Source organism: Notolepis coatsorum, assembly GCF_963971535.1.
Source record: "Notolepis coatsorum genome assembly, chromosome: 18".
Lineage (NCBI taxonomy): Eukaryota > Metazoa > Chordata > Actinopteri > Aulopiformes > Paralepididae > Notolepis > Notolepis coatsorum.
Genome location: NC_140182.1, coordinates 30662941 through 30677940, shown reverse-complemented (window position 1 = coordinate 30677940; position 15000 = coordinate 30662941). Strand labels below are relative to the sequence as shown.

Genomic DNA, 15000 nt, shown 5'->3' with positions numbered 1-15000 from the left:
CACTCGACTTGCTGTATAAACACCTAGAGAGAGGGGTCCCAGCGCTCGTGCCAGACTTTTATTTTGGGTTTTTTCCCATCTGCGTTCGACACTATCCAGCCGCGTGTGTTTTTAGATAGGAAAGCGCTCATGTATTCTTAATGAATTGTGCGCACTGGGTTGTAGATGTAGGTCACAGAGGCTGAGGGTGAATGGCTCTCTGTCAGGGCAGCGCTCCTCTTCCACTGCATGGCTCTCTCCTCAGGGCTGTGTCCTGCGTCCCCTCCGTTCTACATCCTCTACACACCAACGACTGTAGAAGCCAGCGTGAGGGCAGATGTTGATGACGTTGACGATGTTGGCTTTTTTTTACCGATATCCGATATACCGATATTGTCCAACTCTTAATTTCCGATACCAATATCAACCGATACCGATATATGCAGGGTCCCGGTCCCCCCCCCCCCAAAAAACTGAATAATTTCAGGTAATTAACACTACATATCTCTTGTCGTGGAATTAACACAACAGTATGCATACTTTTGACAATAAATAAAATAAGAATTTGTTCTTACTTGCTTGCCTGGGTAAAAAAAAAGTTAAATAAATGTAAAAAAAATTAAAAATTTTTTTTTTTTGAAAACCGATACCGATCATTTCCTATATTACATTTGAATGCCAATATCGGCCGATAATATCGGACATCCCTACTGACGATACATGTATCATCCTGCTCCATAAAGACGAGTCTGAGCACGTCAAGCGGTGTGACAGAGGCCTTCCTCCAACTAAATATCACAAAAACCAAGCATGTGGCGGTTGGCTTTAGAAGGGAATATTCTCACCCACCATCTCAGACCGTCATCAAAGGCACTAGCATCGAATTTGTAGAGCAATATAAATAATGACAATAATCTGAAAATGCAAAATCTGATGCAGCCTGTAGGAAGGAACAGCAGCGTTTGTATAGTTAAATGCGTTTAATGTAGATAGGGAAATTATGCAATTGTTTTACAAGTCATTTATTTAATCTGTTCTTAATTGTTCTATGATTGCTTCGTACGGTAATCTGAACATCACAGCTCCCTCGTTGGCAAGTTCTCCGCAAGGCCAGGTCTTTACTGGACAGTTTCAGAAAGAGAGGTCAGACACACACACACACACACACACATACGCAATGACACTTAATAACAAGTTTTTAAGTTTCCAAAGATTGCGAACACCCCCCCCCCCTGCCCCATTATGGTTTGATCCAGTGCCTCCCATCTCCAGCGCTTAGACCTTTGCGCACAGCGCTGCAGTCTGGCTGCAGGTAGGCTGAGTGTAAATATCAAAGCCCACAGAGTGTGTCATAATATTGGTGGCAGGCAGGCAGGCTTTTCCAGTAAGTTGTTCAAATAAAAGGATTATGTTAGACATAAGTTACTATTGAGTGGTAGTAGAACTTCTACGGTTCTACCACGCAATACAATAAAAGTGTTTCACGGTCCCGAAATGCGATCTGGTCATACGGTTTCCTCGAATAAATAAAAATAACGTTTCCCTCTCTGGTTGGCGTTAGCTTTAGTGCTAGCCGCTAGCTAACGTTATCTAGATATGTGGTGTGAGCTGGATGACGTTGACTTCATTTGCAAACGTTAACGCTATCTATATGGCAGACGAGCAGGGCCGGATTAACGATGGCCGCGGCCCGTGGGCCTTTAGTGACGAGGGGCCTCAATTTTTTTTTTTTTTTTTTTTTTTTTTTGAGATTGATGTCATGATTGTGCACTGCAGACTCAGGGAGGAGGCAGAGAAGGAGAGAAAGAGACACAAGATTTACAGGTAATGGAAATATATCTTTTTTCTCTTTCTTATTAAAAACTTGGCCTATTTGAAAGGAGATTGATTTAATAAAAATGAATGAGCGAAAAATCAATATACAGTGTATATACAGTATATATATATATTAATATATTATTATTATAGTAATTGGCTATCATACTGCAATATAAACTGAGTTTTATAGTGAAAAGAGCAGCTTTATTGGTCAAGAAAATTGCACGTACAGGTTCATTCAATTTAAAAAAAAAATCAGCCATGGAGGGGGTCGTGCCGGACACCCTCCAAACCACCCCTTGCCTGTCCAAAAAAAAAAATAATTATAATAATAAAAAAATCTTGCACCCCCACTTTCAACTATAACTAGGCGGCCATGCACACACACACACACACACCACGCGACAGTGGCTCGGGAGGTAGAGCAATCGTCTGGTAATCCAGAGGTTCCCGGTTCGATTCCCGCTCCTCCCGGGCAGCGTGTCAAAGTGTCCTTGCGCAAGACACTTAACCCCTGATTGCTCCCGATGAGCAGGTCGGGACCTTGCACGGTCGCCTTCGCCGTCGGTGTGTGAATGTGTGAGTGAACGGGTAAAAATGTGAGGAACAAATTGTAAAGCGCTTTGGATAAAAGCTGATATATAAATGCAGCCATTTATATCCACCAACATTGACTTGTGAAAATAATACTACATTTCCATTTGGATCAATTGATCAAATTAAAACACAAATGAGAGGTCATGGAATCAGGTTGAAACGGAAGATCCCGGAGATCCCGGCGTAAGAGGTCCACGGCTGTGCTTTTACATAATGTATGTGTGTGTGTTTGCATGTATTTAATTAGGGCTCACCCACACATTCATCCATGTGCATACACGCCTGTGTGTCCTGGCCTCGCGCGGAGGGGGGGGGCGGACTACATTACAGCCGGTTTTTATAACCACTATTGTATACCGCGACCGTTGACTCCCAAATGATTAGCATCAAATAAACGCCCTCCGCGTTATGACGGCCCAGAGACGATTAGTCTCCCCACACAGATAGGCGTGTAAATCACAGCCACACGCGGGGATTGTAAAAGCTCTCTGACACACACACACACACACACACACACACACACACACACACATATATAAATATATATATATTTGTAATTAATTTAACCTCGGGAGTCAATTGCAGGGGACCCTCATTTTCATTGATGCTGATGAGAACATGATCGCATCATAAATGACAAAATGTTCATTCGAGTGAACAGTATAACAAGAGCAGTCGTACAATCAAAAACATAACAATATAGTACAGATAAACAAGACAATGGGACAGTAGTGGGTCAATGAAAACAATTACAAGTTGACGATGGTCAGTTGTTGCATTAGAAATCTAAAGCGCCCTAGTGAGACAGAAGTAGCCTAAAGTAACCTGTAAAATAATACAGTTTCAAGTTTCAAGTTTCTTTAATAGTTTGTCATACAGAAGTACAGAATACTTTTATACAAAATGCTTCTTACTGTTACGCTCCAGAGACTGTGCTAGACAAGATAAGTATGAAATAAAATAGTATAGCATGTAAAATAGAAGTAAAAATAGAGGTCACAGTGTTCAGTATAGACATATGTACAATGTTCGATGCAGAATAGAAGTAACTGAGTTACCATACAATATACTATGCAATGTACTAATATACAATACTATATAGTGCAAAGCAGAAATGGGATGAGGTACAATTTAGGTACAATTTACAGTAAGGTGTACGAGTTGTAGTGCAAAACCTTTACCAATAAATATAAAGTGTGTTTAGGTGATCTAAAGTGTGGAGAGTGGGTGCTGCAGTGTGTTGTTTGTTTAAAGTGAGTGTGTGCGTGTGGATGTGTGTGCTGTGTGCATTTGATGGTTGTTGCATAGTGTTTATTGTTCGTTGAGCAGCCTGATGGCCTGGGGATAGAAGCTTACAGTGAATTTCCCGTGAAAAAAACATTTATTTTGTACAGTGTATAGCAAGTTCAGTCCTATACAAGTTCAGTCCTATACAAGTTCAGTCCTATACAAGTTCAGTCCTATACAAGTTCAGTCCTATACAAGTTCAGTCCTATACAAGTTCAGTCCTATACAAGTTCACTGAGGCGTGCAGCATGTTTTCTCTGGTCACATCCTGGAGCTGGTAGAGATCACAGCTCGAGCCGAAGCCTCCTACTCTCAACAAATACATTCTCACACCTTCCTCTATCTCACTCTATCCTCTCCCTCTTGCTATTGACCCTTCCTCCCCCCTCTCCCTCTCCCTCCTTCTCTCCCTCTTTCTCTATCTCTTTTTCACCCTTCTCTTCCTCAGCCTCTACTTTATCTCTCGCTTGTCCCTCCCTCCATCTCTACCTCATTCATTCTCTCTTTCCCTCCCTCCCTGTCTTTTCTTTCTCCCTCTCTCTCTACCCCCACAGTATGTCTTACAAACTGAATACTTAATATACTCACACAGAGTATATTAGATATCCTGGCTGCATACTGTTGCTTTTGCTACTTTTTAACTTAAAACTTCTCTCTCTCTCTCTCTCTCTCTCTCTCTCTCTCTCTCTCTCTCTCTCTCTCTCTCTCTCTCTCTCTCTCTCTCTCTCTCTCTCTCTCTCTCTCTCTCTCTCTCTCTCTCTCTCTCTCTCTCTCTCTCTCCCTCCCTCTCTCTCTCTCTCCTTCAGGAGATGCGTCAGTGCGCTGTGGGCAGATGGACCTGCTGCTGAAGTGGGGTGCAGAGTTCCGCCGGTCCCCGTCCTGCCCCCCGAGGGAGAGAAGGTTCTGGAAGATCTGGTGGCATTCGACGTCATCCTGGGAGACTTCAACTTTGACAACTGCTCCTCAGGTACAAGCATGCATGAGAAGTACGGGGAAAGCCTGTTCAGACTACGAAGATTGACTAGGATATATTGCTAGAATCAGCTTGTTGATGAAACAGCTTTTTCTTCTCTAATACACATTGATTGCCATTTGTATTATAGCCACATGCCTTGTGGGAAATTCATTAAATGGAATGTTGTCTTTCACTACGCTATGTGTTGTTAGTTATTTATTCAGGAAATAATCATTTCTGACAAGAATGAGCGGGAGAGAAAATATGGGTTACGTTATTGAACAAGCTGTATTATTGCAAAAGATTGTGTTATTGATGCATATTGTATGGGGTGTCCAAGACTAGCCCTATCATAATAGCGCCCTTCATATTAAAGCAAGTGGTCTGGTAGGATACATGTCCATATCAAGGTAACAATGGTACTTTGAGACTTGAGAGAGACTTGACTTGAACCTGTGACCCAAAGACTTGAGACTTGGCTTGGACTCTAGCTCAAAGACTTGATACTTGACTTGGACTCTATAGTTCAAAGACATGATACTTGACTTGGACTCTAGCTCAAAGACATGATACTTGACTTGGACTCTAGCTCAAAGACTTGATACTTGACTTGGACTCTATAGCTCAAAGACTTGATACTTGACTTGGACTCTAGCTCAAAGCCTTGACTTGAACTTTATCTCAAAGACTTGAGACTTGACCTGGACAAGTCAGTCTAATCAGTTTTACTGAATTAGACTAGGTTTATTATTTTGGATTAGTTTGCTACTTGAATCAATTCAATGTTTTTATTGATTGTATTTGATTGTATTTTATTCATTGTATTTTATTTATTTGTTTAGTGTATATCTAGCGTCTACTAAAGCTACCTAGCATGTCCTATATGCTCTGTAAATACTAATGTACAGATACCGAGATGGCACATCATGTACCTGTTTATTGCACTGTTTTATTGGATTCTATTAATATGTTGTACCACTGTATTTTTATTGGATTCTATTATATGTTGTACCACTGTATTGCACATCGTCGCGGGCAAGACCAGCCGCATTTCATTGTATACCTGTATGCCGTGACAATTAAAACTCTTGACTTGACTTGACTTGAAATGGCTGTAACTGAGACCTGAGTACTGTATATCGTGCTTCCATGTCAATGGAAACAACTTTGACTTTGACTCTGACTCTATCTGAAAGACCTGAGACTTGAGTTAGACGTGTGACCCAAAGACCTGAGACTTGACTTGGACTTGCATGAAATGACTTGCAAGCATCATCGCCAGACAGGTTCAGAGAGAGAGCCTTATTATACACTAGCCTGGAAGGAAGAGTCCTAACCACAGGCTGGAGTCTGGAACATATCATCCCTGACGGAAACTGTGTGGTGGCTGTTGCCCAGACGACAAGCTGACACAGCAGCATGAATAGAGATAAATGAATACCACAGCTATAGTAGTACACAGTAAAACACATACCACAGCTATAGTAATACACAGTAAAACACATACAGTACCACAGCTATAGTAGTACACAGTAAAAACACACACCACAGCTATAGTAGTACACAGTAAAACACATACCACAGCTATAGTAATACACAGTAAAACACACACCACAGCTATAGTAATACACAGTAAAACACATACAGTACCACAGCTATAGTAGTACACAGTAAAAACACACACCACAGCTATAGTAGTACACAGTAAAAACAGACACCACAGCTATAGCAGTACACAGTAAAAACAATAAAGTGTGGCCGCAGGATTAATAATGTTAACGTTAGTTCGGCCAGATAAACAAATATACTAATTCAAATGGTTGGACCTGCGAGATTTGTACTTTGTGCTTTGTAGGTCTGCATTAACCTGTTCCACCCATGGAATATTTTCGCCTAAAATATATACTCAAGTTTTCTCAAGTTTCTTTAATAGTTGTCATACAGAAGTACAGAATACTTTTGTACAAAATGCTTCTTACTGTTGCGCTCCAGAGACTGTGCATGACAAGATAAGTATGAAATAAAGACATAGTAAAAATTAGAAGTAAAAAAAGAGGTCACAGTGTTCAGTTTAGACATATGTACAATGTTCGTAGACGTAGTTTCCATACAATATACAATACTGTGCAGTGTACTAATATACAATACTATATAGTGCAAGGCATAATGGACGAGGTGCAGTTTAGGTACAATTCACAGTAGGTGTACGAGTTGTAGTGCAAATCCTTTATCAATAAATATAAAGTGTAAGTGTGTTTGTGTGATCTAAAGTGTGGAGAGTGGGTGCTGCAGTGTGTTGTTTGTTTGAGTGAGTGTGTGCGTGTGGGTGTGTGTGCTGTGTGCATTTGATGGTTGTTGCATAGTGATTATTGTTCGTTTAGCGATTATTGTTCGTTTAGCAGCCTGATGGCCTGGGGATAGAAGCTCCTTCTGAGTCTTTCTGTGCTCGCCATAAGACTCCGGTATCGCTTGCCTGACGGCAGCAGTTCAAAGAGGCAGTTGTTCGGGTGGCTCGAGTCCTTAATAATTCTCTTAGCCTTCCCCTTGCACCGCTTGTTGTAAATGTTCTGGAGGGTGGGAAGCCCCCCTCTAATTGTGCGTTCGGCTGAACGTGTCACTCTTTGTAGTCTGCTACGGTCTTGTGCAGTGCTATTCCCAAACCAGGAGGTGATGTTGCCGGTCAGGATGCTCTCTATTGTACATGAGTAGAAGTTCCTAAGGATCTTCTGACTGACTTGGAACTTCCTTAGGCGCCTGAGGAAGTAGAGGCGTTGTCGTGCCTTCTTCACAACACTGTCAATGTGTGTGGTCCATGTCAAGTCCTCGGATATGTGGGCTCCGAGGTACTTGAAACTGTTCACTCTCTCAACTGGTGCCCCGTCGATGCTGAGGGGGCTGTAGTCCTTGACCCCCGACCTCCTGAAGTCCACAATCATCTCTTTTGTTTTGCTGACGTTCAGGGAGAGGCAGTTCTCCTGACACCACTGTGACAGGTTCTCTACCTCTTCCAGGTAGGCCCTTTCGTCGTTGGCAGAGATCAGGCCCACCACTACTGTGTCATCAGCAAATTTGATGATGGTGTTGTTGTTCCGCTGTGCTACGCAGTCATGTGTGTACAGGGAGTAGAGGAGGGGGCTCAGAACACAGCCCTGGGGGGCCCCTATGTTGAGCGTGATGGATGAGGAGGTGCAGTTGCCGGCTCTTACCACCTGGGGTCTGCCCGTCAGGAAGTCCAGGACCCACTGGCACAGGTCATAGTTCAAGCCCAGATCCCTGAGCTTGGCTATGAGTTTGGAGGGGACTATGGTATTGAATGCTGAGCTGTAGTCGATGAACAGCATTCTCACATAGTTCCCCTGCCTCTTGTCCAGATGTGATGCTGCTGTGTGCAGCACATGGGCTATGGCGTCCTCCGTGGACCTGTTGGGGCGATATGCAAATTGCAGAGGGTCCAGGTTGATGGGGAGGGAGGAACATACCTAGGTAAATGGAATATTGCTTCACTTCTACAAGGCCCATTTGCATATTCTTGGTATCTAGGTACATCTATGGACCTCAGGGAATGTATTCACAGTGTCAGAAATATTGTGTCTATTACTAGGCTTGCTTAAATTGTGATGAAACAAAGGAGAATATGAATTATGATTTTTCTTTGAATCTTTGACAGTGAATAACACCATCTTGAGATCATGTGTACAAAAGATCTAAGGAAATTAATAAAGGGAAGATGATTAAACAGAAGGTTCTGTAGATACAGTACTGAATTCTCCCATCCGGACCAATGCAATTTGAAATATTATTATAGAATATAGAATATGATGCTTATAAATTACTTTATTATAGCCAATTCGCACATTTATATATATATACATATATTATCTTTCAAATGCCCTAGTTCAATTTGGATGTATCTACTGTAATTTACTGTACCTTTATATTTTCACCACAGTGCAACAATTTTGAAACTAATTTCAGATCTAATTGTTGCTACATGCTAACAATAGGGAGGAGAAACTAACTGCATTTCAATATTTGTCAAAAACTTTACCTTTTGTGGCTTATTATCCCGAATAATAACAGTTATTGAAATAATTCATTCAGAACGCTGAACTTTGAACCCCCACAGTATCTGCCAGGAAGTGTAGTTCGGAATAATTCCAACGCTGATCCACAGCTATGCATCCCCTCGACAAAATGGCTGCAAAAAACTACAATTCCCATGATTAAAATTTTCCAAAATGGTCGCCGTCTTGAAATAGACTTCAGCCAATGGAGAAGTTTAATCTAATGGCACTTTTAACCTATTGCTAAACTAACGTATTGATGATAATATACATTCTACATGCCTTTGTGACATGTTAGTGATGTTAATACTTGAAAACGTTTGATAAAAAAATCGCAAAAAATATGGTTGGAGTAAAAAGTATGTTTTTTTTCTCTGAAATGTAAATGAGTAAAATTATAAGTATACAAACCTAATAATACTTGAGTAAAGTACAAATCCCCCAAAACAGTACTTAAGTATTGTATCAAAGTACAATTACTTAAGTCCTTTACACCCCTGGTAAAAACACACACCACAGCTATAGTAATACACAGTAAAAACACACAGCACAGCATTGCAATGTTGTTTCACTGTGTACTACAGTATGTGTTGTACTATAACTGCGTGCCATTACGATGTCCCCCCCCCCACCCCTCCTACCCAACCCCCCCACCCCCCCCACCCCACCCACCCAACCACCTCCAATGTACAGCCCCCCACCCCCCACCCACCCAACCCCACCCCACCTACCCAACCTCCCCCAATGTACAGTTTTTACGTCAAATGTATATACTCTCTTTTCTGGACTCTTTTTGTATCACAAACAGTACTGTATTTGCAAATCTGGTATGTCATAAATGTATAGATGTAGCAGTACTGTCTAGTATCTGTATGTCATGTATGTCATATATGTACTGATGAATTGAAAATGGGGGACCCTGATGTAAACAAGACGAAAGTCTTTCTCTGGTCTGCATCCCCTTAACAATTGTGTGTATTGAGCTGTACTGTATTGTACCCATTCTGCAATCTGTTAATAAAGTTTTCAATCAATCAATCAATCAATCAATCAATCAATGTCATTTCACCATGTACTACTGTGTACTAATAATATTATGTGTTGTACTATAACTGTGTGTCATTGCGGTGTTTTTTCATCATGTACTACTGTGTACTAATAATATTATGTGTTGTATTATAACTGTGTGTCATTGCGGTGTTTTTTCATCATGTACTAGTGTGTACTAATAATATTATGTGTTAACTTGTACTATAACTGTGTGTCATTGCGGTGTTTTTTCAGAGGACAAACTGGAGCAGCAACACAGTCTCTTCACTCAGTATAAGGACCCCTGTCGCCTGGGGCCTGGAGAGGACAAACCATGGGCTCTGGGTGAGTGGAGACACAGACACACACAACACACACACACACACACACACACACACACACACCACACACACACACACACACACACACACACACACACACACACACACACACACACACACACACACACACACATACACACACACACACATTTACATTTACACACACACACACACACACACACACAGACACTCTGGGTGAGTGGAGACACACACACACACACACACACATACACACACACACACACATTTACATTTACACACACACACACACACACACACACAGACACACACACACACACACACACACACACACACACACACACACACACACACACACACAGAGAGAGAGACACACACACAGTGACACACACACACAGACACACATGTGCATGCAGGCGCACAAGTAGACACACATACACACATGAACACACACACACATTCTAATTCCCATGCATACAAATGTATATGCGCACACCCGCACACACACATACATGCACACACACACACCCCTATTCATACAGACTTAATAACACACACACACACACTCACACACACACACACTATTCGTACATACTAATACAAACACATAATACACACATGCACTCTCATATTCACACGTATAGACTTGCGCACGGGTCCACACACACACACGCACACATTATCGTGCTCACATGAATACGGGCACACACACACTCATGGCGGGGTGGAAACGGCCTGATATGTACACGCGGAGCTGAGGGAGTTATAAGCCGGGTCTGTCTTGTACTAAATCTGGATGCAGCCACTGTGCAGACCTAAATATAACACAGTGTGCTGATCCTTGACTGTCACTTACTTACGTACAACTGTTGGGTTTCGGTGTGGAGAGGAAATGTTTTTTTAGGCCAGTGGCATTTCAGGGACAGAGGGGGCGGAGCCAAGGGCTTGTTTAGAGAAAGACTTATTTCTTTGTTCTGAAGGAGACTCGGGTCGAGCCAGCAGGACGGGCTCTTGTTGTCGAGACCTCTCTGTGTTAGGACAAGACAGAGGGAGGGAGGGAGGGAGGGAGGGAGGGAGGGTGGGAGGGAGGGTGAGAGGGAGGGAGAGAGAGAGAGAGGGAGGGAGAGAGGGAGGGAGAGCGGGAGGGAGGAAGGAAGAGATGGAGGGAAAGAGGGAGAGAGGGAGGAAGGATGAGAGGGAGTAGAGGGAGGGAGGAAGGGAGGGAGGGAGGGAGGGAGGAGGGATGGAGGGAGAGAGGGAGGAAGGATGAGATGGAGTAGAGGGAGGGAGGGAGGAAGGAGATGAGATGGAGGAAGGGAGGAAGGATGAAAGGGAGTAGAGGGAGGAAGGGATAGAGGGAGAGAGGGAGGAAGGATGAGAGGGAGTAGAGGGAGGAAGAAAGAAAGAAAGAAAGAAAGAAAGAAGAAAAGAAAGAAAGAAAGAAAGAAAGAAAGAAAGAAAGAAAGAAAGAAAGAAAGAAGAAAGAAAGAAAGAAAGAAAGAAAGAAAGAAAGAAAGAACGAACGAATGAACGAGAGAAAGAACGAACGAATGAACGAGAGAAAGAACGAACGAATGAACGAGAGAAAGAACGAACGAATGAACGAAGAGAAAGAACGAAAGAATACAGGCATCCAATTTAACAATGGATGGTGAACAATGGCTGGTGTGAAACATGCTGCTGTGGCAGGAACATGTTGCTCTCTGCAGCCTCTGGAAGGTCATCTACTGGTCAGTCAGAGTGTGCTGTGCAGACAGACAGACAGACAGGCCGCAGGCTGCCCTGAGTGGGCTAGTGCTCTTCTCTCAGCCAGACAAGCACACAGGTTCACACAGAATTATATCTTGAAATTCTAGAATGCCATAGCTTTCAATGGCCAGCTGTCAGTAGAACATGTTCAGTTCTCTCTAGATACTATGTCACATGTTAGATTGTACACCTGGGAGGGTTAATGGCAGTAAGAGAGCCCCCCATTCTTAATTTAGACTGCAAGACCGGCAGACAGACAGGCAGACAGACAGGCAGCAGACAGACAGACAGACAGACAGACAGACAGACAGACAGACAGACAGACAGACAGACAGACAGACAGACAGACAGACAGACGGACAGACATACAGACAGACAGACAGACAGACAGACAGACAGACAGACAGACAGACAGACAGACAGACAGACAGACAGACAGACAGACAGACAGACAGACAGACAGACAGACAGACAGACAGACAGACAGACAGACAGACAGGAAGTCTGTAGCATCCAGGTACGTCTAAACATCTCCTTTTGATAAAGTGAAACATCGATGGCCAAGTTCAAATGTACTAATGTGTCTTGTCAAGTGTACAGATGTCTGGCACGAGCAGCTGGACAGAACTACAGACTATAGATACAAAGATCTATATCTATCTATCTATCTATCCTATCTATCTATCTATCTATCTATCTATCTATATATCTATCTATCTATCTATCTATCTATCTATCTCTCTCTCTCTCTCTCTCTATCTCTCTCTCTTCTCTCTCGTTAAAATGTGCAGGCCTTGTCGACGGACATTAACATTGACGTTGGTTTAACAGTCATTAGCGTCGGCACTCTGACACGTTGAGCGAGTGAGTCACGGTGCCCTCGGACTCCCAGCGCTCCTCCTTTAGACGGCCGGGGGTTATTAGCCCGCCCACTCCTCACATTCTGATTATCTACTGGGTGTCTTGAGGGCTCATCATTCACTCACTTGCTGCAAGACAATTCGCTAGCCGGGTCAAGAGGGGCGGGTAGTTACATAAAAGAAGAAAAACAGAGCCTAAATCGGCCTGGCAGAGCGGTTCTGAGGCAAAGAATTGTATGCAAGGGAAAGTGTGTAATTGAACCTTAAAGGAGACATATTATTATGGATAATACGTACAGTTTTTGTATGGACTTAGCAGTCTGAAATGTTATTTAGGCACTGGGAGGGGCGGGGGGGGGGGGGGGGGGCATAGGTACTCCTTGCCGTTTGGCAAGGGTTTGAAGTCTTTACATTAACAAGCCCAAAACAAGCTGTTCAGAATGAATGTCCCTTTGTGATGTCATCATCGAAATGTCAAAATGTGTTTTAATGAATCAATTATCAGTGCTTTTTGGAGCCAGGAACACTGTCTGCGTAATGCACTGCCCAGTTTGCAAAAGTGTTTACAAAGTGAGTGGCCCTCTCATGTGGCACCTTCCCCCAGTCCCCTGGCGTACATTAAATGTGTCCTCTGCGTTTGACCCGTCCTAACTCTTTAGGAGCAGTGGGCAGCCACACAGTGCGGTGCCCGGGGGACCAACTCCAGCTGTAATGCTAGGACCTTGCTCAAGGGCAACGGCAGGATATACTTAGCCTGCAGGTCTTTTTATGGTCTCTGGATGAAAGCCATGCAAACACAGGGAGGACATGCTAACTCCATGGGAGAAGATAGAAGCCGTGGCGTGGAGCACACACCCAGAATGCGAGACCGAGCATCTGTGGACTCGGGATGTTTTTAGCACATACGTGTGTACGGTCATACACACACTTTGGGCTAGATCCACAAAGAATGGATTGCACGGAGCAAGTTGCACCCTTACTTACAATTCATTATGAATTGAAAATGGGGGACCCTGATGTAAACAAGACAAACGTCTTTCTCTGGTCTGCACCCCCTTAACAATTGTGTGTATTGAGCCGTACTGTATTGTACCCATTCTGCAATCTGTTAATAAAACTTTCATTCAATCAATCAATCTGCACGGTGATTGATTGAATGAAAATTGTATTAACAGATTGCAGAATGGGAAAAGCGCTGTATAAATGCAATGATCATAGTAACATTACAATCACAAAGAGGGTTTATGATTATGCATGCATTACAGCATACAAACTGGTGCTCGGTCTTAGTTGGTCCACAAGGCATTCATGGTATGTTCCCCACAGTAGGGCATCTAGTCTCTCCAAAACTCCATACAGAAAGGCATTCTGGGTATGTTCCCCACAGTAGGGCATCTAGTCTCTCCAAAACTCCATACAGAAAGGCATTCTGGGTATGTTCCCCACAGTTTAAGTTTAAGTTTATTTGGATCCCCATTAGCTGTTACAAGTGACAACAGCTACTCTTCCTGGGGTCCACACAAACAATAAATACAAACAAACAACATAATTAAAAATAAAACCAACAATAAACATACAAAACAATATACATAACATAATCAAACATAATTCCCCCCCACACCCATCCAACCCACCCACCTCATTACATTAGCATTATACCATTATACTAGTAGGGCATCTAGTCTCTCCAAAACTCCATACAGAAAGGCCCTCTGCTGGGGTTTGAACTCAGAGATTAAAAAAGTAGTATCCATTGATGGGATTTCACGTACAGATCCAAAACACAGATCTACAAACATTTCACAGGCAAAACAGTATCAGGCGACTCTGTTCTCCAGACGTAACAACTGTGTTTTCTGCAACAGGGACACTACTGGATCCCAGCGGCCTTTACGACGAAGAGGTCAGCTCACCTGAAAGTTTACAAAAGTGAGTTTATGGTTCACAAGCACAGACCACACACACACACACACACACACACACACACACACACACACACACACACACACACACACACACACACACACACACACACACACACACACACACACACACACACACACACACACACACACACACACACACACACACACACACACACACACACACACACACACACACACACACACACACACCACACACACACACACACACACACACACACACACACACACACACACACACACACACACACACACACACACACACACCACACACACACACACACACACACACACACACACACACACACACACACACACACACACACACACACACACACACACACACACACACACACACACACACACACACACACACACACACACACACACACACACACA

General features: G+C 43.1%; 1 protein-coding gene across 1 annotated transcript in view; it reads left to right on the top strand.

The window, feature by feature from the left end:
• Positions 1 to 15000, top strand: part of smpd3 (sphingomyelin phosphodiesterase 3) — a gene marked incomplete at its 3' end in the record, with an annotated part of 62791 nt that overhangs the window by 36242 nt on the left and 11549 nt on the right. Inside the window, 4 exon segments of the mRNA XM_084334988.1 lie at positions 4488 to 4559; positions 4562 to 4648; positions 9985 to 10074; positions 14524 to 14587. Of these exon segments, the coding sequence (XP_084191114.1) occupies positions 4488 to 4559; positions 4562 to 4648; positions 9985 to 10074; positions 14524 to 14587 (313 nt within the window).